General features: G+C 35.4%; 1 protein-coding gene across 6 annotated transcripts in view; it reads left to right on the forward strand.

The window, feature by feature from the left end:
* The window catches only part of DGKB (diacylglycerol kinase beta), a 365,482-nt gene extending 341,043 nt beyond the window's left edge, over positions 1–24,439 (forward strand). For all 6 annotated transcript variants that reach the window (XM_052801099.1, XM_052801089.1, XM_052801081.1 and 3 more), the window contains 3 exons: positions 9,200–9,320; positions 11,256–11,316; positions 21,997–24,439. In XM_052801099.1, the coding sequence (XP_052657059.1) occupies positions 9,200–9,320; positions 11,256–11,316; positions 21,997–22,104 (290 nt within the window). In that variant the 3' untranslated portion in view covers positions 22,105–24,439. The remainder of the gene's footprint in view (positions 1–9,199; positions 9,321–11,255; positions 11,317–21,996) is intronic.
* The last annotated feature ends 464 nt before the right edge of the window (positions 24,440–24,903 follow it).

A 24,903-nucleotide genomic window follows, 5' to 3' on the forward strand; every position in this document is an offset into this window, starting at 1 on the left:
TTTCTCCAGTAACAAAGGTTTCAGCATATCCCAGAGCTGCCGTCTTGTAAACCAGTAATACTACAAAAAATACTGATTTTTTTTAGCAATGTGCATAGTTCAGATAGGAAGAAAAATATATGGAATTACTTGTATGTAACTAGATTAGATAGCAGAGACCAAAACCTACAATGACAAATTATGAGAACAGAACAAATTCAAGGACAGTAATCATTGGGAAAATCTGCTTGCATACTTGGAGCTCAGTCCTGGAGGTAGTAAGCACACTTGTGTCCCATCAAACAATGAGTAAGTAGAGGGTGTATCACTTCTGCAGGCCTTAGCCTCCACAAAGGAGCCAACACGTGGTAACGTTGGGGTAGCTAGCTTGTCTTCCAAGATTTCTCCTGGTGACAACAGAGAAAAACATGCTCCTCCAGAAAACCAGACCTCTTAGACTCTTCCTCTAAATCACTGTCTGGAGAAGACTGAGCTTCCTTCAGTTCTCCATGTACAAGTTCCTAACACCATTAGAGTTCCTCTCAAGATACCATCCTTTCATCTGCTTCTTCTGTTGCTCCTGTGTCAGGCTTGTCAGCCTTCTGTGAATGTCCTGGAAATCCTACGCCACCTCAGGCAACACCAAACACATTTAGTTTAGTGGGAAACTACATCAAAGCTTCTTTACTTTCACTGACTGCAGGAACTTTAGGAAGATTGTCTGATTTACTTAGATGATACCAATACCTGCCCCAGAGTTTACTGGATTTGACTTTATTCAATTGCCTATATGCTCCTTCTGTACAAAGAGAAGGTGTGGACAATGTTCGTAATTGGAACTGCAAGCCAAAGTGTGATTGTAGCGTTTCTTTAATTAGATTAACCCAGGTACTGAGAGAGTGAGGGCACAGAAACTTAGGAGAACAACCAGCCACTAAGAACTTGGAGTCTCAGCAAGCTCATACAGACTATATTGATGCCATCACTGCTGTGTTTTCTTTCTGTTAGTACCTATCCAAATAGTGAACTTGGATATCTCTACCATGCTGAAGACTTGTCCCCCAGCTGCAGTAGAAATACATAACCTTGAATACTTTAATGCAGGCATTATAGACCATCAGAAATGTCTAAAAGTGATCTATGATACATCTCAGTGATTTTCGAATACTTTCCTGGGCTTAGGCTCTTGGTTAATAAGTGAAAATTGCTGTTGTTCAAACCAGTATCCATTCTGCGTACAGTGATCTCCAAACACCATGGAATACTAGTAAGGTAGAGGAAGCAAATGGAATTGGTTCTCATGAAGAGAAAGAGGAATGAAGATCATCTTTGGGGGTTTCTGAGCTCCTGGACCAAAATTGCTACCACTTTAATCAAAAGGCGTTTTAATACTCATGTAAATGGAATGAAGATTTCTTTCTGGTGGATAACTAAAAAACTCTGTCATAGATAAATATAGGGATAATGCCATTATTAGAGTTTGCTACCCTGCAGAAAGGGAACATTTATCCCCTGTTAGTACTAGTCCTCTTAGAAATGTACAAATCAAAGCTGGTTTTCATTGATCAGATTTCTACATTTCCATCAATATTACTGTATTTTTCTTTTCTAGGCTGTGGCATTTTTATAGGCTAATCAAATATCCAATATTACTAGGAGCCATTTAAAGTGAATGCCAGAACTACTAAGGAGTAATCTGAGAATTAGATCTATTTTTGTTAGTTGAAATGATCTTGACTTGCTTATATTGTATTGTACCTGATACTCAGTAATATGATAGTACCAATACAAATAGAAAGATATCCGGTTTGAAGTTCTTAAATATCTGTTAAAAGTGGTGAGCAGTCCAAGCACATTAAAATTCCATTTTCCCCCATACAAGTGTTTGCTGCAGATGACCCCCACTGATCTTAAATATATTTCTGTATCTGTAACTGAATAGAGGTTTTCCGTACAGCATGTTCTAATGGTACTCTGGCCTTTAGCCAACAAGGCACTGAATAAGGCTATTTTTAAAATACAGAAACTGGGAACAGCTGCAGCAATCAAATTTGATAAAAACAGAGAGGAACTTTGCTTTTTTTTTTTTATGGTTTGTCCAAGTTTAGACTCCTTTCATAGAACGGCTTTTGTTCTGTTGGATGAAGAGGGTATAAGAGTAACACAGTGAAATCCTTTTGAACAAATAACTTTTAAAAGAATACAGATTAAAATAATAGGGGGCTTTTTGGTGCAGCAGCATGTTCAATGCAATTGTACCTCAAACTATTAAAAGAATAAATCTATAAAAAAAAAAAAAGAATACATTTTGTCTGCCAAGCTTTACCATAAAAGACTTAGCTATAATGATCTCCCGAACTGGAAGATGAAACTCGTTTCAAATGTTGAACATCTGAACATTGGTATTTGGGAGTAGGTTTTGGGTGGAAGTGATTTAATTTGAATGCTCTGGGGTGGGGTGGGTTTTTTTATTATTATTATTTTTCTTCTTTTACTATTAATCAAAAAAGTTTCTATGAAGAACGCCCCTCTCCTTCCCCCTGGTAAGCTGGAAAAAAAAAAAAAAAAGTTCACTTAAGGAAAAGTTTTACAAAGGCCTTCTGTGCACATTAAAAAGTTTCATAAAATATTTAATTATAAGGACTGATTCTTCTTTGTTTGCCCTCCTATTTTTTTGGAAACTTGTCATTCAATGAGTAATGAGAGTCAGGAGATGATTATATACACAAAAAAAATCCACTGCACAGTAGTAGGCTGAGCTGTATCTGTTAAATGATTCCATCTGAGGACAGTCTCTGTGCTAGACTGATGCAAGACGCAAGATACTGGATGAAAGCTGGGCTCCACTAAAGTCAGTAAGAGTTTTGCCACTGAATTCGGCAGAGAGAGGATTTTATTGATTGCATTCATTTTAAGCGTCAAAAATAGCACCCTTGCATTCTTACCTCATTAAAGCTATTTAGTGCATCATCAATTCAGATGGTGGAGCAAAAATGTATTGAATTTCTCACATATGCATAAATATGGGTATATATCATATGTGTGTATGTCCACATAGGTATAAAATGTGTGTGCATTTTTGTGTGTGTTTATATATATATAAAATATCTTCTTAATTTATTATCACCGTATCTGATTATCTCACCAGGGTGAAAATTACAGCAGTGATATATCTTCCTTTCTTCACACTAAGAGGCAGGCTTAGCTTGTTTTGTTTTAAAAACAGGAAAAAAATATGAAGATGAGTAAAGACTTGAGTTGAGAATCAATACTGGCATGAAATAGACGTATGGAGCCATCTGAGATTTTTAATGTTTACAGGCAAACTCAGCAATGCAAAATATTCAAAACTGGGTCAAATAGTATGATGTAGGACTTGGATATATATCCTCAAAGTCAATATTAAGAGGGAGGATAAACTTTTAAAAGCAGAAGGTTGAAATTCAGGAGTTGCTGATTTATTTCCTGTCTCTGCCACAAACTTCACATGTGATCTTGGCCAGGTCACTTCTGCAAACTCATGTGCTTAACTTTACATGGTAGAAATAATATGATGACTCTTGTGAGTCTACAGACAATATATCCAGCTGAATATGCGAACAAACCTTCTGCAGGACCTAAACTTAGCTGTATACAATTTTCACTTTGTAAAATGGACATAATGATACTATTTTTCCCCAATGCTTTGTCTGTTTTATTTGTATTATAAATTCTTGGAGACAAGCTGTCTTTTGTCTGTGAATCAGTAACAAAAGAGAGCCTTGACATCATCTGGACCTCCAGGTACAACTCTTAAATAAAAAAATATAAATGTTGAGGCACATGTTACTTCAGGTAGCTTCTCTAAAGCAAAACATAACAAAAACCAGGATGTACAGATTGCTTTTGATTTACTGATTTCTTATAACCAGGAATCTAGAAAAAGCCATTCATTTGAAATCAGGAGAATACTGTGACATTTTTAGCATTTTATACAACAGCAGTTCCTATCCCTGCATATGGAAGTGACCCCACATTCCTGCATAATGGGTAACTGTAGATTTAATACATACCATGTTCTAGGAAGATTCTGAAGCATTCATGTGGTGCAAAGCATTGAGCTCAGGAGTTTTTCAAGGATCCTCTGGCATCATACCAGTTTTCAAATTCTTATCCAGTATTTTAACTGGAACCAAAAAATTTCTAGTGTGATGATTACTAGGGTTTGATTACATTTAGTAAGCCATGGAGCCCCTTCTCTTCGAAGACAAACTGCTGCCAGAGACAGATTTACCACTGACCAACAGTGTTTTTATGCAAATGTGCCTGAGTGAGTGCAGTAACCCCAAGTTATAATAGAGTCATTCAATCTCTTGCCAGGACAGCAATATTTATATATTGCAAAGATAAATTGGATATCAAAACCAGTTCCATTACAGAGGGAAAGTTCTCTATGTAAATCAGTATTTCTAATCACACCGTGCTTCTTCCCACCCCCTACCCCAGTTTGCTTTCCTTGCTTTATCTTCATAGATGAATTCCAAATGTGTTTTTCTCTTGTGTGTTCACTTTGAATATTGAAGCGTTCAGCTAACGCCAAGCTAATGGATAATGTAAATGCCTCACTACAGAACTTTAAAGTCTCCAAGTGTGTTTCTTCATGCCTTGGGGAAGTGCTATAAAGGGCTTATATTCACGTACAGTGTTTTGTCTGCCACTTGTACAAGTTTCTGTTTGGACTTCTCATTCTCCTGCTGCCTGATGGGAAGAAATGGACAGTCATCTCCCTAGTGACTTTATCTCCCCATCAGGAATGAGTGCAAGGGGTCAGATGCCCCTCTGCATGCTAGTCACCATCTGCTGACAGCAACGCTCTCCTGGGAGAGCTGGCTTTGTTTACTGACAAGGCTAATATGAGGAGACACGTGAAGTACTTTGGTTTGTGGAAGAGGGCAGGAGAGGCATGGTGCTGTGAAAACATTCCCACACACTCTAATGGCTCATTCACATAGAAAACAAGCGAGAGCCTTCAGCTCTTTCACAGAGCTCAAAGTAGAACAAACAGACTCAAGAACCCCAAGGCACCAGTCAAAAAACACTTTCCTAATGCACTAATACTGAGATGCTCTCCATGACAGCTTACCTATGAGGCTTCAGCGCTCATTTAGGCAACTAAATGACCTGGCTAGATCGAAAAGCTGCTCAGTATCTGGTAGTTGCTGTTGTTTGCTGTTAGCTGCTAAATTCTTTTTGAAAATCTAACCTTTAGTTTCCTAAACCTAAACCTCCTAAAACTGGTTATAATAGGTGAAGCATGCACTGGAAAATTTTATCAGTACAGTCACCAGTTGATTATTTTCTCTTTAAAATAAAATCTGTAGAACGCAGAAGAAATACAACATGCCTAAAGAGAGATACATGTTTTGCTCTATAGTTGGTAGAGCCATACACAGATGCAGACATGAGTGTGTAACTTTAGAATATAATTTGAGGATTGAAAAGAAGTGACTTTCTGAATTAGGTCTCAAACACAGTTGAGATACATGTCATGGAAAAGTCCACATTATAAGCTGTTTTACATGATGAATGATGTTTAGTGAACAGCAGCATTCATTATTCTGGTCTACAATTTATAAGATGTATAAGAAGACAACACAAGCAGTGATACTAGGTCAACCCACAAGTTTGTGTAGCTCAGTATCTGACCTCTAACACCAACCTGTATTGCATGATTAGAAATAAAGCATAAGAGAGCAAACTTACAGTGATTCTTCCATTAAGATACCCTACCTAATACGTAATAATTTGTGATTTAGGGAATTCCAAAGTCTAGTATGGTATCACAATATAGCAAAGTATTACGTAAAAAGGATTTCCTGCTTGTTCTAGATGTGCTATGAAACTCCTTAGTTCTTGCATTTTGAGAAATACTCAATTACAGTACTGTCTTCACCTACTCCATGGCACTTATTATTTTCTCATCTTTCCTCCATTCATCTCTTTAATTCCTGAAGGGTCCTAGTCTAATTTATTTTCATACAGAAGCTGCTCCATATTTGTTACCATGTTTGTTGCTCTGTCTTTTCCAGTTATTTTATATCTTCCTGTGCATTGCTGAGTGTACCAGAACTACAAACTCCATACTGTATGGATGTACTGATCGTAATATTTGATGATATTTGATCACTACTAAGCGTTGAGCTAGTATTTTCATAGAAGTAGCAACAGTAACTCTATAATCTTAATTCCTGCATGACAGTATTAATTGTAGCCCAGCAAAATAAATATGCTTGTATATACGGACATATACACACAGACACACACCCCCTATATTTATTTTCAAATGTAATATATATGCATATAACAGTCTATATATCTGTAGTTAGCTCGTTATATGTAGTTAGCTCTGTTTCCCCTCATGGGAATTAAGTTACATGTATTGAATTTTCTGCCTTTGTATAGCCCCATTACTCAGTACTGTAAAATTCCTAAACATTTTTTCTAATTGGCTTTTGTCTTTACTTCATTGAATCCTCAGTAACTCACTGTCTACTTCAATTTCCAGATTATTTAGGGGTATATGTTGAACAGTACAGAGGCCAGCACAGATCTTTCTGAGAAATCAGTGATAACCTTCCACCAGAATGAAGAATTACTTCCCCTTTCCTATCTTTTAATTTAATAGAAGACCTGATCTCTTTTAATAGAGCTTAGTCTCTTTCGGAGTCTTTGGTGGGGACCTTTTAAGAACAAATGTAATCCCTTCATTGATGTCTTGACCCTTTATATTCAACCAGTGTACCTATAGCCATGTAACATCTTTGAAGAATGGGACTAATATATACACACTCCCTTTCCCACTTTTGCTCACTCTGAGTTCTTGTCAAAGTCAATATAGCTCAAGGATTTGTTGAAATGGATGTAACTATGTAAAAGCATCAGGTCATATATTAGCAAGGGCAGGAGTGCAAACTAACCCTAAGTCGATAATTGCATGTTACATTTGCTTTAGTTTTTACTGCTTCTGAAGGAAGGTTATGTCTAATTTAAGCTTGATTCTAAAAATATTCATATTTGGCCTAAAATAACCCCACTTTGGGAAAGTGCCACTGCAAATGTGAAGTTTTTGAAAAGGCTTCACTTTTTTGGTAGATAAGAATATTGTTCGGTTCTATCTTCCAATGTTTAATATACCACATTTTTCAAGATGTGTGATATAGATCAAAGGGCAGGATTTGGTCCTTAGTTACCTGCTGTTACTGGCACTAATCTCACAGCTATTGAAAAATGATGCATCAAATTTATATCACTGCAAATGTCACTATTCTGAATCTTGCATATGTTGCCTGAGCTGTCAGTAATAAAAATCTGTTCTTAATTATTCTCCCATTTAAAAAATAATAATTTTCTAACAACCCAGTGAATAGGAATTTGATGTTTTCTTTGGCTGGAAACATTTTAATGATTCCGTACATCTATAAAGTTCTATGTGCTTTTATAATATAATAGCTTTTGCAAATGAGTAGGATTTTCCCATTTAAATCCCTATGGCTATGAAGAAAAGCAGAATTTGTTTAAAACTGAGTTAAGTTTAAAAGTGAGTAACTTAAGGAAAACATTTTAAGAGAACAATTCAGAGAAAGCAAGACATACAAAATTGGGTTTACATGTGTTACAGGTATGCAAACTATAAAAATGTATAGTTAAAATTAATCATATTGTATATTTTAATATTTTGTCCATCTTATTGTTTTTCCTTAATAGGAAAGAATAGGGTTTATTTTTGCTTCATTTATATTACATGGAACTGATTTCACTGTGATGAGAAAATGAAAATAGCAAAGAATATTAAGAAAGTATAAGAAGAAAAATGAAGGCTTTGGATAGTATCAGATTTTCTGGTTGGAAGCAGAATAATCCAGACCATAAATCCTATTTGCTTTTAATACTCTTTTTTTCCCCTCCTATCACAGTACTTCTTTGAGTTAATTACCTTCATTCAAAGCCCAAAGAAGTGAACGGAAAAGACTCCCTTTGAAACTTTGGACTAGTCTCATAGATATGATAATTACCATGAAATTTTACCTTCATTAAAGGTTGAAGGTTTAAAATATACAAAGAGTAATGTGCTCTCCTTTCTTCGTTTATTCCATGTGATGACAGACTCTAACATTTTAGCTCATTGCTGTGCTTCACCGAATAGTGTACCTTTTGGAAACATGGATATTAACAGCCAGTCTAGAAAACACACATAATATACAGCTAAAAAAAAATGTTTCTTTTTCTTGTCCATCTGGTCTTGGCAACATGTATTTAAACAGGAGCATATAAAACATTTCATACAAAACACCCTAGTTGATTCTGGATAATATTTCATTACCTTGCTTGGTTGCTTCTCAAATCAGACTGCTATATTACTGTTTAGGTTTCTGTTTGTATCTCTGTATCTGAAATTCTAGACAGAATTAGTCCTTGTGCCTTGAAGTCAAGCAAACTAATATTTATTTTGCCAGAGACATTATTTATTTAAATATTTTTTAAAGTTTAATGCCAAAATGCTAGGTAATCAAAAAACAGTGAAACAAAAATATATAACTGGGTGCAAACTAGTACTACAAAGTTCAGGAAAGCTAGAGGAATAGTTGCTGATATAAGGGGGGTTTTCTGCCCTTTTTGCATTAAATTTATGCACTGATTGAGACAAAGATCCAATGCAAAAAATAATATGTGGTCTCATAATTAAAGACTATCGTAATGCATGCACACAAAGGCTGAATTAGAGTTGTACATGTTGTCTGGACAGAATTGTACAGAAGATAATCCAATAGGGTCTGGAGCACTGACTTTACCAGATTTTTACATCTGTTGAAACAATGGTCAGCATAAATTTTTAAAGTGCAAACTTCTCGTTCTATGAGTGCCAGATAACCTAAATGAAGGAGTTTCTCCTATTTTCTCATATAATAAGATTATTTGTTCAGTATGTATGTATTAAAATAATCCATGGAGATTATTATTGTATTTTAGAATAATTTTGGTCAAGATATTTTAGAATGGTGTGACAACAGGCCCAGATGTGTCCAGCCTTAAAGCTGCAATCACTTCTTAGCAATCATCATTTTTGCCAGTTCTGTTCTCAACATCTTTTATTATCAGATGGTCTTCTGACAATTCTTGCTAGTCAGGATGACCACTGTCAAAATGCTGTCCAGACAAAACGTGGTTTTTTCAACTTTTTCAGATCTAAGTGACCAGCTTATGGAAGTGGTTGGTCTGGAAGGAGCCATGGAGATGGGACAGATATACACAGGTCTGAAAAGTGCTGGAAGACGGCTTGCCCAGTGCTCATCTGTTGTCATCAGGTATCGGCAGCTTTAATTTGCACTGCATTGTTGTAGTGAAACAGTAAAGTTTTATATATTATCAGTTCACTTTCTTTCTACTGTACTTATTTTTTGTGAAAGTATAATTTTTGTATACGAAATATATCTATTCCATCCGTGTTCTATGCCCATACATCTTCCTTCCTTTAAATGTGTCAAAAACAAGAAAAAGGGTGTTTATATTCAGTCTTCACATGTTGTATTCAACTGTCATTTCATCCTATGAAGAAACATTGTCAAGCAGTTGGAGCAGAAGGAGTAAGGCATGAACATCTTGGGGTTTGTTATTGACATACAGTCCGTGCAATTTTGAGCAAAAAGTCATTTAACGTTACTTTGACACATTTTAACCCATTTATAATGCATGCCTCACCAGGGAATAGTAGCATGTAATTAGTATTTGTAAAGCATTTTTTTGATCTGTAGAAGTCAAAGTGCTCTGTTTTTAATTTATTTGTTATTTACTGAACACTGACAAGTCACTATTAATAAATGTGTTGCTATGTGTAAGCTGCTAATGGTGGAGCACGCTAATTTAGTTGTATTTTATTGCTTACTATGCTAATAGTGACCAGAACATTCACAATAGAGGAAACTTTGATTAGAACTCAAGGAGAAAATAATTATTCTAACTTTCGGATTAGATAAGGACTGGAAAAGAGAGAGATGGTCAACTCTTCCTCAGTGAAGAATTTCACAGGAAGAATTTTCCAAAATTTTAATAAAATCATAAGCTGTACAATTATAAACCCCCAAAAGCCTAAAATGAGCATAAACCAGAAGTTCATCAATAAAAACTTTAAGAAAATAAGTAGGATTTGCCAAAGTGGCTGGCATATTTTTGAGACTCTCCTCAATGACTGGGTGATGTTGACTTCAAAAGTACTTTCTCATGTGGATGAGGAAGAGAAATAAGATCACAGAGACATTCCAACTTTCTCTGGATACCAAGAGATAATTTTTATAATCCCACATCAGCAGGACCACTACTGCAAAAGATTCAGAACCCTTCCAAACCTATAAAGTGAGAGCTCATTGAACATTCTTCCCTTCCTCCACTTATGGCCATAGATGACATTGGATAATCCCATGAACTGTTAGTCATTTTCAAATAATGTCCATACCAGAATTTCCATTGAACAATGTGAGCGTTTTCCATTGTTAGATTTATCTACTCCACGTTATTTCTAATAGTCTTGTATGCAAACTATTATAATGCAGAAATACAGGTTTGGAAAAGACCCAAAAAGACCATCTTTTTTTTTTTTTTTTTTTTTTTTTAATTTTCTCATTTATCTATACTTTGCTTAATGTGGTATCCAAAACTAGACAGGGAACACTGGCTATAGCTTTATCAGTGCCCCTTTATACAATTTAGATTTATAACATGGCATGTTAAAGCCTCTGAATATAGTACAACTCTCATGTTATATGACTGCTCTGTCTAACCCAGAGTTAGACACAAGCCTAAACTCATCTTTTATGGTTCCAATAAACAGTGATGACAGAGCTAAAATTAATTTCTTATTTCCTTTATAGTAGTCAGTCTAAATTATAACAAATAGCAGAGGTTCTTTCGTCTTTTCAGTTAATAAGATTTATTCCTGAAGTTCTTGAATAATTCACTCTTTATTTTGCAAATTACAGACTATTCTCCCATGTGAGAGTTGTGTATTACTAGCAAGATGTGTGAATGTTTGCAGTGGTTTTGCTTTGTGTGTTGAAAATCAGACTAAGCCTACTAAGTGACTAGGTTACTTTTGTAAGCATGTTGGGTCATACTGGAGGTTACATAGAAGCTTAGGGGTAAATCAGGATTATATGTGTGTGCTATCACATATATCTCTCCTTAATAATGCATTTATCAATTTTGTCTATTTACTTCTACTTATACTATGAAATATATCACTTTAGGACCAGCAAGTCTCTGCCTATGCAGATAGATGGGGAACCTTGGATGCAAACCCCTTGCACGGTAAGGATACTGGGAATACCGGGGGTACTGGGATACTCTGGGAAGAGCGCTGAACAAAAAATTTAGGAACTTTTTAAACAAGTAACAGAAATTACAGTAGTCGGAAATATTAACTGTTTTATTTACTTTCACTTCTTCAATGATAGAAACAGAATCTTTCAGTTTAAAAGACAACCATTGTCATCAGCTTTAATTCAATTTACTTAAGTAACATCTTCACACACTATTATATGGTTCAACACCCACTGCATTTTCAATTTATCATGCTGGTTTTTTCCCACAGGTTAGGATGGAATAAAAAGACATTTATTTCAAAAGTTTGGAAAATACTCAAAGGGTGCAGTCCCAGCATCCCTTTACCCAATGTGATCATTTATTTATAATGATGTATCAGATTTATAGTCCATATTGCTGAGGAAGAGCCAATGTTAGTTTTGATGCTAAAGTGTATAAAGCAACAAATTATTCTTTAAAAATTTAGGAAGATTTTCCATTGTGCTTTTGAGAGTTCATGTCAAGGATGTTTTATTGAAAGCTGAAGTCTTGACTGTGCTGATTGAATTATACAATAGAACTAATACTTAAAAAATCCTTACAGTTTAAAGGACAAATGAAGGAAATTTAGTTTCTTGTTTCAGTGCCCATGCATATGAAGTGAGGGCAGGTAAACAGCAATTAAATGGGATGGGATGGGATGGGATGGGATGGGATGGGATAGGGTAGGGAGGAGCTTGCTCACAGGAGGTTCTTTGACTAACTGTTTACAGACAACACAAGAAAGGTGTAGCTCTAAGAACTCTCCATTTTCATCTCTCTGATAAATTGTAGAGGCTAACCGGGCATTTGGAGAAGATATTGAAGAAGTTTAAGCTCTTTATTGTTGAATGTAGTCTTAGTAGCATGTTTTAATATACAATTTTACTAATTTTGTTTTCCTAAATAAGACCCATGTTTTTAAGTAGGTGAATTGCTGTAGCCTTGCAGCTTGTAAGTATGACAAAACAGTAATGTGACAAGGAAGAAATCCCACTACAGATGGGAGTAATTCTCCAAACCAGGCTACTGGATCACTTTCATGAACTTTATGTCAGTAATAAAATTAAAGGCTACACAAAGAAGTAAAAGGGAGCACCTTCAGTAAGGTGTGGCAGCTGATAATGTGTAGGTTAGGATGAAATAAAAGGGTTGTGACAGTTCATGTTTGCCAGATACACCATAGTGTACAGCTGAACAGCAGGAAGAGTGCCTGAACTCAAATTCTCTGTTAAGTGCTCAGATGCTGTCGTGGTTTAACCCCAGCCAGCAACTAAACACCACGCAGCCGCTCACTCACTCCCCCCCACCCAGTGGGATGGGGGAGAAAATCGGGAAAAGAAGCAAAACCCGTGGGTTGAGATAAGAACGGTTTAATAGGACAGAAAAGAAGAAACTAATAATGATAATGATAACACTAATAAAATGACAACAGTAATAATGAAAGGATTGGAGTGTACAAATGATGCGCAGTGCAATTGCTCACCACCCGCCGACCGACACCCAGCCAGTCCCCGAGCGGCGATTCCACGCCCCCACTTCCCAGTTCCTATACTAGATGGGATGTCCCATGGTATGGAATACACCGTTGGCCAGTTTGGGTCAGGTGCCCTGGCTGTGTCCTGTGCCAACTTCTTGTGCCCCTCCAGCTTTCTCGCTGGCTGGGCATGAGAAGCTGAAAAATCCTTGACTTTAGTCTAAACACTACTGAGCAACAACTGAAAACATCAGTGTTATCCACATTCTTCGCATACTGTACCAGCTAATAGAAAGACAGTTAACTCTATCCCAGCTGAAACCAGGACAGATGCTGCAATGAGAGGAGAACCATGTGAACACACACTGTGTGAAGGCAGAACAGTGGGGCTTTTACGAGATTTATTCCAGGAAACCTTTTGGAGTTAAGAGATATCATTATCTTTACTTCTTCTACAGCTATGGTTCAGTGCAGAGCAATAGTACTGAACCCAGCAGTTACGTGTTCAAAAAAAAGACATGTAATTTTTCAGGTGCCAGATTACAGAAGAGAACTTATGGAAGGATGCTGGCAATAACGTGCTTTTTTTGTCTTGATTGCTTGCTCTGTGCAAAATCCCTGCTATCTGATTGATAATGCTAGCAGAGGCTGCCTGCAGGATTGAGGACAAACCTGGAAAAAGAGACAGTTCTTACATTTCAATTACTGCCTTGAGGAAACAGTAAATTATTACTGATAATTACTGCTGTCCAGTTGAAGTACCGTTTTAAAGGGGATAGAAATGGCATATACTATTCTGTGGGACCCATCCTTTTTGCTGTACCATTGTTAAGAGAACAGACTTTTTGTTACACAAGAAAAGCATACTGTTGAATGTATTTATTTCCTCTGAGAAGAAAATAGATGAACTATTTGTCTAGACTACTGTTCCTCTATGAATTTAGATACAGAATTATTATTTTATATTATCCATTTTTTCAGGAAATGTTTTTTCTCTGCTGGGGAGCTTAATGTATTTATTGTAATTGCTCCCTGCATTATAGTATATCTACCCTGCTCTATTTTCCACATCTTGGAAAGAAAAAAACATGTATGGTCCAACCTCTCCCCTCCCCACTAATTCTAACTACACTAGAGCTTTTCCTTGAAGTTCTCTGCAAAGTAGCTAGGAATTCCTCCTGAGACAATGACAAAAGTGGATATTAGCTTTCTCTCAACCAAAGTTTAAGATTGGATTTCTAAGTGTGTGCTTCAGAGAGGTCTTTGTTTGGAAGCCAAAATGTATTTGATTACAAAAGTACCAGGATGATATCTCAGTGATGTGTATCCAAAACCAGAGTCCAAAAAACCCCATAAAATCAAAATAAATTCTTATGTGTAGCCAACTATGTAGCCAATTATTTGAACCTGCAATAACTCAAATTTCAGAAAAAAAAATGAGGAGACAAATATAAGAATCATGAGCTTTTGTCTTCTCTGGAGGCAAAACTGCAGCTTTCTCCCAAAATTACCTGAAAGCAAATGATTAATGACCAGTTTTTAAATGTAAAAAAGTGTGATGATCAGATAAAGAAATGGATGAGTTTAGTTCCTTAGGAAACGTATGAGAGTTTGATTTTTCTTCTATTTCCCCTCTTAGGAAATTTCTTTCCCTAGCTCTTACAAGGAACTGAGGCTCATATACAGAGATGCTGGCACTCCTACATCATGCATTGAGACATGGGGGGACATTCCCGTGCTACCTCTTGTTTCACATCAGGTTGCTGAGGGAAGGTGCTTACTAGTTTACTAGCTATATGGCTTTAAGGACAGAAGCTACTGTCTCCACACAGTACTGGCCTGCTTGGATATACCATCTCACTAGTTCTAGGGGAGAGACCCCTGCACCTTGTTGTGTTGCACAGATTGTGTACATCAGTTAGACACAGCAGCTGAGTCTCAGGTTTTTGATTCTTTGGTACTCCAGCCAGAAAGCTATTGTTAAAAAAAAGATTGCTATCCCTCCTTCTCCAGCTGTCTTTTAGAAAGTTGAAATAACACGTTTTATTTTGGTATGATCATCTCAGGAACTTCAGTGTCATCGAAGTTCAGTAGTTTCATGGACTGACCTATAAAAATTACAGAGACTAAGTGAGAAATAAATTCATACAATTGGCAGGTATTGAATCAACCCTGGCCCAAGGTGCAAGTGGTTAAGCTCAGATGTCCTCCTCTGTTTCTGCTTCAGATTTTGATACAAATGAGAGTATTTTTCAAGCGATTTTTCAAGAAATCGACTTCAACCTGATCAAAATTCTCCTGCTATTCTGTTATGCATATTAAGGAAAACAAGTTCTGCATCAAATCCCTGTTATGTATGGGATGCAGGCTGCACATGCAGGCTTGGAAGTTTATTTCCTGTTGAAGGAATCAACAAGTTTATCTTTGCTACTTCTCCTTTCTGACTGGAAAAAAGTTTTATACAAGTAGCATGAGTTGCTGACAGCTGTCCCCTCTCATGCATATAGAGATCATGTTCCCCCAAAATGACAGTGTGGACTATAAGAAAACACTGTGGGATGCAATAGACAATGCAGTGATTCCCCAGAAGCTGTGATCTGTGATTTTTCATTCCTGCTATCAGTTTTAGTACTTAAGAAATTGTCGTATGCTTGTTTTTAACTTCTGTTATGATCTCCTATTGCACACACACATAGCCTCCCTAGATGAGAGCAGGAACGTGTTCCTGTAGGTCCTGTGCATACTTAAAAATGTGAGTGGCTTGGTCTAAAGATCTGTCATCCAGAATTATTCACTATGTTGAACACATGCAGGCTGCAGTGTCTGACAAAGTCACTCTGCTCTGGTATAATAAGATGCAGAATCTGAACATCAAATTCTATTGTTTTCACTGTTTTTTATAGAAGAGTCTTTGAGAGGAGGAAAGATGATAATGTTAATATTATGTTAAACATCTCGTCTGATTAGCTGAAGAGGAAATTCTATCAGAGCTCTCCCAGACAAATATAGCAACATGAAAGATATCTATGGTTTCACCTGATCTCCAAACAGGTCATTAATAGTAACGAAACTTCAAAGACTCCCAAGCTAATTCAATAAACTTCTAGCTTTAGCCATCGGGAGTTTTTTAAAGAAAAGTAATCTTTCAATTTAGCTACATAAATTATTAGTATTGTTTTGAAAAAATCCATAAGAATATTCCATCTTAATTAGAAGTAACTGCGATTTCAGTTCTTTCATCTATTCCTGACTTGGTTGGTGCCATATCTGAAAGAGTGTCAAGCTGCTAGCAACATTAAATTAAAAGTAGAAGACAGAAATGTCTACAGAAGATGCAAGAATATTGCCGAAATGGAGGAACAAAAATGAAAATCCATAGCCAGAGCCCACCTAATGCACGGCCAGAAATATAATTTCATAGACATCTGAAACACATAGTATTTTTAGAATTATTTACTGATAGGAATACTTGTAGTAAGCCATTTAATAATGGCACTCAGAAATAATATTTAAAAATATTATCATTTGAATGCACCTTAAAAATAAGTTTTGAATGAATGAATGGTTCCTTTGTAGCCTTTCCTTTAGTCCCTAGAGATGTGCTGAGCCTGAGCACAGAGGTCCTAGTGAAGTCCTTACCTTTGTAGTTAAATCCAGAGAGAAACAAGAACTAAAACCAAAAAAACCCCTTTCACTAATAATCACTATACACCAGGGCTGGGTGAGAAAACTAAAAGAGAGTCACAGATTTACTTTTATGTAGATCCATTGGCTCCAACACCCCACAGATCACATGAAGAAGCTGCAGCTGTATTCTAGACTCTGTCTGTAAAGTATCTTCTTTCCATGTCACTGAATGTAGTATTTTCTTATCAGTTGTTTATAATGGGAGAATTTAAACTTTTGTGTCTGCCTCTTTAAAGCAAAGAGGAACTGGGTCCTAGATATGGTGGCTGATTTTAGTAGAATATTAGACAATTAGTACATAGTTAACCCATAAATGGAAGTCAATCGCTAGAAAAAGTTTTTGGTGTTATACTAAAATGCTGCATTTTTTTCCCTTATAAGCAACAATGTGCATGCATTTCTGTTTCGAGGCCAGAGTGATTTATTGAGTTTCTAACAGTTTATTTTGCAGCTGGGCATTATTTTTTGTGCTCACAGGTACACTGCATGTTAATTAGTTTTGTTTACCTATGCGTATTTTTTCTTAAATTCACAACACTAGTTTTTGTAATTGACAAAGCAATTTACTGCATGTGTGCTTTCTGCACCCCACACAAATGCTCTAACATGTAATGCACCTTTCTTTCCAGTTCAGATTGTTAAGAAAAGAATTAGTTGTGACTAATTGCCAATTAATTTGCAGTGGTTTTAGGGATGAGGGGGGAAAAACAATTGCACCTACTAATTAAAATTTAAAATATTCCAAAGTGTCATCTTTAGGTGTCCGTGGAATACATAATTTCCATTTTAGTTCTGCACTGGATCTGTAACAACCATGAGCTTGACAGCTCTATTAATTTAAAACCTCAGTGATACCTATTAGTACAAAACATGAAAAAAATGCCATTAATCATTTATTTTAATTTTGCAGCTCTGTCATTTTCTCGGTATGTTTAAAAATTATGATGACACCATAATGTTTTCCAATCTACCTGTGTGAAGGGGAAACGGATCACACTACTTAGGAGAGAGACTAGAGTATATTATTAGAGCTTAATTAATGCCAAACTGATTAGATTTGATTGCGCTTTGCACAATAATATTGTTAAGAAATTTATTTAAAAGATGTGTTGTGTAACGCTATATTTAAAACAACTGGTCTAGATCTGAAGAGATTTTGGCCAAAATACCACATAATGCAAGTCACAGGTTAATTTTGTTTAGTACTGCCTACATTCTATAGGTCTTATTCATATCATGATACCCAGCGTAGCTCTTGATCACCTATGGGAAGATAAAAGTTTTTGGTACTCCTGTGATATAGAGGTATTGCATCCCTCCATTTCCTGTAAGGGGAGCAGCATATGGGCATCTAGACTGTGGGAAAATGCTCATACCCTCAAAACTACCAACATCCAAACCCCACTGATAGCACAGAACAAAGTGACTGTGAACTAATAGCTCTAACCTGCTAAGTTTTTTTCTGTCAGTTTTTCCTCTCTGTCCTTAAAATACAGGGTTTCTTTCTTTAACATAAATTGAAATATTATAAGCAGAGTTGATTATCTCTGTTTCCAGTTTTCTATTCTCATTCAGCATTGTAGTTAGTACCTGTACTTATAGCACCATGTTCTGTCTTAGTAGTAAATATTTAGGCATTCTGTGAAGTCAGGAACACGTAGGTAGCCAGCACATACTGCAGAAAAAGGAATATGAAAGCAAAACTGATTGACCCAAAAGATACAGTTATCACACTAAAATTACTCATGCTCACTGCATTTCATTTAGTGGATGCATTGTATTAATGTGCCTTCAAGGCATATTTTGAAACTCCGTCCTCCTCCTGAAACAAATAAATGTCTGGTTTTTGCATTTATAAATGTCTTTAGTATCACAAATTCAGGTTTCTCCTTTATCAGAAAATTTGCTATCAACAAATAGGGAGCAATTACAATCTCCTCTTTTAAGAATTATGCTCTTTTTTAATTAGATCTGGTGTTCCTTCCCACGAATACATCATTGGACACACTTTCTAACACTGGAAAGGTGATTTTGAAATTGCAAATGCAGTATTTTTCTGCTAAAACTATTTACTAGGTACACCAGCCCTTTAAATTTCTGTGATCATGAACTCATAGGATAAAATCTTGGCATCAGTTAGTGAATGAGAGTTTTGCCATTGGCTTCTAAACTCAAACTGTTGCCTATAATGTTGTGTATCAGGCTTACAAAAAAAATCCATGATATCTTAGCAATTCATATGGCTATATACTTTTCCCCTAAATGGAATTTTGTTATTTCCTCATTTTGCCTATTTTTAAATATAAATTCGTGCCAAATATGCCAAATAGAAGGGTTTTTTTCCCCAGCAGCCCTTCAGGCACTCCCCTAAATTTATGTTTAGAATGTCCTCCATATTTTCTGTAAGTTATTATATATTTTCAATAAAACTGAATTTTTATTCTGAAAAATAAAAAAATATTTTCCAGAATTCCATAGTAATTTGTATGAGTATGTTTGTCAGGGTATCATCAGTTCCTAAAAATGTGTTAAGTTAGGGTTTCAGCTTCTGGGATTTTTGTCTGAGCAATCTCTTTTTCTCGTGTGTGTAAATCACAGATTCACCTAGGAAAAATGAAAAACAAAATTATAATAGGTATTATTTAAAGCTTTTATAATTGTGTTTCCACTAAAAAAGACATGAGGTTGCTTGCTGAATGAAAGAGAAACTGAAAGGTAAAAATTAGTCTTTAGACACTCCATGTGCACGCACACAGAATCTATATACAGCTATAAGTAGTGATTTCTTTATTTTTAACTAAACTAAATCTTGGTTGCTTGTAATTAAAGATTTTTCTCTCTCTCTTTTTTTTTTTTTTTTTTTTGTCCATTTCAGTCTCCCGTACAGCACTTTCAGTGTTCAGTCCTACTTTGATCTAGAACACTATTTCTCTTTCTGAGACACTTAGTGCTGCTTCCCATCTCAAAGTGTGTACTGTCACTTGTCACCCAAACTCACAGCACCAACTCTGGCAGCACTGCCAGTATGAAAACAGAAGCAGAATTGAGAGTCCAGGGCAGAAGTGCGGTGCCTGAAAGTCTTGAGAAAGACAAAATTAGCCTATTTCAGGCAAGGTAGTGCAATGGTCCAGTGTGTATTACAAACATACTGATCTCTTTTTATCACCCAAAGATAAGATTTTTTTTAATCTTTTTTTTTTCACCAGGAGAATAAGGAATAAATGGTTATCATTGTTAACCAATGCAATGTTAACATCCACTACCATGCCTAAGTAAAAAAATATACCTTAAGTTTACACTTTATTTTTGTATTTTCAGAGTGTAAAATATATTTTACTCCACTGGAATCGTGCCAATTTATAACAGTTGAAAATATGTCTTGGAGAAATGCATATAGGACTCCATCCCCATGCGCATGAGTGGTTAATCATGTTCAGGCATCTTAGCTGATCTCAGCTTATAGGATACAACATACTGAAGAGGTCATGGTCTCTGAAACAGATGGCTCAAGCCAAAAAAGAACATTACAAATGATAAACATTTTCTCAATATGTAATTGCATTCATCTTCAGCAGCATTGAACAGCCCCAGTCCAACACGCAATCTGTATGGGGTCTCAGGATTACCTCACCTCTTCATACTAGAGCTATCTTTTGAGCTTTGCTCTTTCATTCATTTTAAGATGGAATTACTATGATTTATCTCTGAAAGGAAACTCTGAGGCCATTCCTACTGCCACATCATGGCCAAATCTCGCAATAAGCTGAACCCTTATGACTCTCAAAAAATTCACTCACAGCAGCTGCAGATTACTTCATGTATTGATCCTCAGGATCAGGTTGATGTCATCACTGTTCCTGAGTCCCAAAATATGTCTTATGAAGTATGTTAAAGTTACAAAAATCCTTGAGGCGATTTTCCAGGACCAGATCATCAGCTGATATGAAGTGACATCAGTGGAATAACGCCAATTTACCCCAACTACAGATTTGGCTTCCAAAGTGGTGCCTCAGGCAGAATTTCTTGTGAGAAAATATGTTGATACCAGTCTTTGAAAGTGAGAGTTATTATCCGTGTGAAATTAATCTAGGTTGCCAAAAAAACCCTGTATGCTAAATTTGATACTAATGAACAATGTTGACAAAAAGAGGTCACAGATGAAATTTGAGACTGATGAACTAAGGTGGCATGGAAATGAGCATTTGGAGAGTAAAGTAAAGGCTCTAACAGAGTTAAACCCACCCACTCATTCTGTTGAGATTTTTATGTTTCTGTCTCCTCATATTGTAAAGTAAATTTCCACCCCAAGAAATGTCCTGATCTATATTTTAATGAGCCTCTGCACGTGACATACATTTTTTGTTTCATTACTATTAGTGAATGACAAGTGAAGGATATTCATTTTAACTTGAAAATGTCAGGTATGCACTTCAAGAGATATATTTTTCCAGTTTTTAATGAGGTGGTGTTTCTTTTTGAAAGAAATACCCATCTCTGATGTGGGTACTATGCAGGTGACAACTGATATTTAATAAGTGATGGTTCTTGTATTAGTCGTAGTTCACTAAAGAAAATGTCTCGGATTGCTTTTGAAAAACTCTTAGCGTCACTAGCCCAAAGGCAAGATGTGACCTTTTTATTACATAATGAGAATCATTTATTATCTTACAATGTATCTTAAAGTCACAGACAAAATGCCACTTTGATAATTGCTTTCAATTAGCTTTGAGCATAGCATACATTCATAAAATGTCTTCTCTAATTTAGACTTGAATTAGAGAAAATTGCAGACATAATCTACTTTAAGGTTGTCTCATTTAAGGTGATTCGTAGTTTTATATCAAAGAAATCAAAACGGGTGGCTTTAGAGGAGTCTTACAAAGTGTTTTAAATAGTCTTTTCAATATTTGAGTCTATTCTATTAACAATTAATTAACAAACTAGAATGCTAGTTCATCTTTTTTGACCTTTTCTGTGTATTAATTTTTGACTTTCATTCATAATGGTTATTTTGAAATTAAGCAGTGGCCTGTGTTAAAAGAGAAGTACAACTTGATTAGATGTATAAATAAAGCATACAAAGACATAGCTCATATCTTAATCAGCAACAGCTTGGTCTGTCAGCATGTATGTCCTTTCCAACTTTTAAATTCTTATTCATCATGTAATATGTAAAATATTCAACAGTAAGCAATAAATCCCACACTCAAAAAGTAAAATCACATATTGGCATGTATTTTATTGCATATGATTTTTAATATTGATTGCTTGTATAATTTAAAGTATTTGTGGAAACAATGATTACACATAGATTTGTTTACCACATATGTAACATCATTTATAAAAAATACAGGTATTTTCCTTTCATTTTTGATTAAATTAAGAAGGTTTGGAAGTTGCATACAAAGATAATTCAGGTATCTCAGATACTTGGAATTGAACTAACTCAAGGGTTAACTCTGTTTTTCTTCTTTCTTCCCCAGATAAAAATTACTCACAAGAACCAAGCCCCCATGTTGATGGGACCTCCTCCAAAAACTGGTCTTTTCTCTTCCATCATCAAAAGAACAAGGAACCACAGCAAGGAATAAGCCTATGTAGTTTAGTTTTTAGAAAACCAATTAGCTTTGTTGGGCTTTGGAATATTTATGCTGGAAATCTTTCAAGAATTTTAGAATATCTTTTACTTGCAAAATCATGGATTTTGGTTTAACACTTTCTGTAACTGAGCTAATGTAAAACTATGCTACTAGAAAAAAATGTTGTCACAGTTTTGTAGGCATTTTGCATGGTGAAAGCAGATGTTTACATAAAGTGATACAGCATATTTTTTGTTGCATGCGTTACCATTTACTAATCTATGGGCTAGTTCTGCCGTGGAATATGGGAAGAGAATGCCATAGGTAATTTGATTTTTTTCTCTTTTCCATCTCAACTTTTTCAACTAGAATGATCATATGCCATAGGTTCAATAGTATCTCTTGAATCAAACATCTTCACATCAATAGCCAATTAGACCTGTTTCAGAGTGAAGTTTATTACAGGTCTCATTAACCTGTACTTTTAGTTTATCATTTCTTTCTACCCTGAGAATATTTTAATTCAGCTAAGCATTAAAATCTTATATCTTATTCTGATAACTCCTGTGTATGTGAGTAACTGTACCTGCTGAAAACATCTAACAACGTGTGCAGTATTCAAGTGATCATGATTACCTTTGTATAAGTTTTTGTATGATTGGAAGTCAGTGCAAGTTTGAGCAAAAACTATAAGGCTAAGGAGATCGTGCTCAGAGTGAAGATAATACTTGCAAAACTAGCCATCAGTGTTGTTTGTTGAAACACTAGAATTTTTTTAATGAGCAATACATCTCTGTAACATGGCAAACTTTAAATCATTCTGCATATTGACCGATAGCATAGTGCACATGCACACAAATAACCAAAGCTCATGCCTAATAAAGTGCATTTCCCACCAAAGATTTAGTGAAGGATGCTTCAGAGAAATGGGTTAATGCATAATTAATCAAGTTCACTGGAGTAGACTCACTTCTGAAAATTTACAGTTCTTTTGATTATGTTGGCAATGTCCAGACAAATGTTGGGGTAGGAAAAAACATTAAATTAATTGTGAGTAAATACTCACTTTTTGTTTGTTTCATAAATTGATACGTATAGATACATACTCTAAATATTGAGACAGACACATACTCTAAATATTGGAAAATTAAACTTATTTCTAATTTTGTTGTCATTATTATTTATAAATTGATGCCATCCATAATTTACTCAGCCCCTAAATTAATCTCTTAAGGAAAGCATAAACTGTTATCTATTCCCCTTTTGAAGTCTGCTGTCTGGAATCAAAACATTTCTTATCATAAATTTTGGGGAGGCAGTTGCTCAGGTTTTTACTTTCTTAGCCCTCTGAGAGACTTCCTAACAGCTTAGAAATCATAATACAGGGATTTGTCTGAGGTTTGCACAGCACTGTCTAATGTTGAAGGGAAGTCCAAGAATGGCAGCTTTTTTCAGTCTTGCATATTAACAGTCTCAATCAAAACTTTTTGTGCAGTCTTAACATTGTTCAGAGTGATCTGCTTCTCAGCTCTGCATGTCTTAAGTTCTCAGAGATTTCATCAAAAAACAAACAAGGAAAAAAATAAAACTTTGCTTGAAATGCATGATTTCCCATTTTTATCTAGACTTTAAAATGTTAATGATTTATTAAATCTATTTTTCTATTGATTCATTCATCCATTAAAAAAATAGTACTTCATCATTCTGTAGTGCACGGTACTGTGCATGTGTCTAAATAAAGTTACTATCATTTGTTCCTCAGTATAAGAAATCAACAGAGTCCTAATTTATATAATAGACACTGAAATAAAAGTCAGTATATAGTTGATAAGGATTATGTCTTTGAAATATACAGTATGTGTTCTGTAAACATTAGGAGGTAAATACCAATTAATGTTATGTTCAGCATTAGGTGGAGAAATATGAGGGCAATTATTTGCTAAAATTAAGATCTTGTAATTCCCCATTATTGGGTCCAGTGGTGTTGACAATCACAGTTGCCATAGGAGTAAACTCATATTTTTCCTGTGCATTGCAAACATACACCCAGAGAAGCATTTGATGCACTTCTTAAATGCAAGCATACATAAGTATAGAGCAAAAGATATTTGCAAAAAGAAGGAACTTGCTGACATAATATTACATAAAGTGTACATTGGTTTTATGAAATTATGGTTACAGGTGATAAATATTTTCACATAACTTGACATAGGATTTTCTACTAATACTCTCAACTTTTTGTGGCAAAAATGTGTTTAAGAATAATCTATAATGTGCTCTATGATTATCTCATGAACATTGTAACTCTGAAAACAAATAAAATTATACATAAGCTATTATTTAATAATGTATGCAATTTTAAATGTGCCAGTCTGTAATAGCAAATTGTTCACAACATACTTTTTCATATAAAGAGGGATATATGGGTTCATGTAATCACAGTTACGTACAATTCTGACTACACCTATAAAAGGTAAATCAGACCTGTTGGTCAGTATGTATCAAATTCTCACTGTAGCAAAATATAATGGAGCAGCCATTTTACTGTATTGGCACTTGCCATAGCAGTGACAGTCTGTTTTTCTATTAATCTTGTTTGGTTGGTTTTTTTAACATGGCTTCTAATAATTTAAAACCATGCTCAGGTTGCAAGTATTGATGAAGACAAAATCTTAAGAGTATGTAAAACATTGTATGAAAGGAAAATGCTTGATTAATGACAGAGAACTTCAGAGGGGGTTCCTTTTTTTTTTACTTCAGTACACACAGAATTAAATTCATGAAATTATACACCAGTGTATGAAGTGAAAC

The sequence above is a fragment of the Harpia harpyja genome, chromosome 1, assembly GCF_026419915.1.
Source record: "Harpia harpyja isolate bHarHar1 chromosome 1, bHarHar1 primary haplotype, whole genome shotgun sequence".
Lineage (NCBI taxonomy): Eukaryota > Metazoa > Chordata > Aves > Accipitriformes > Accipitridae > Harpia > Harpia harpyja.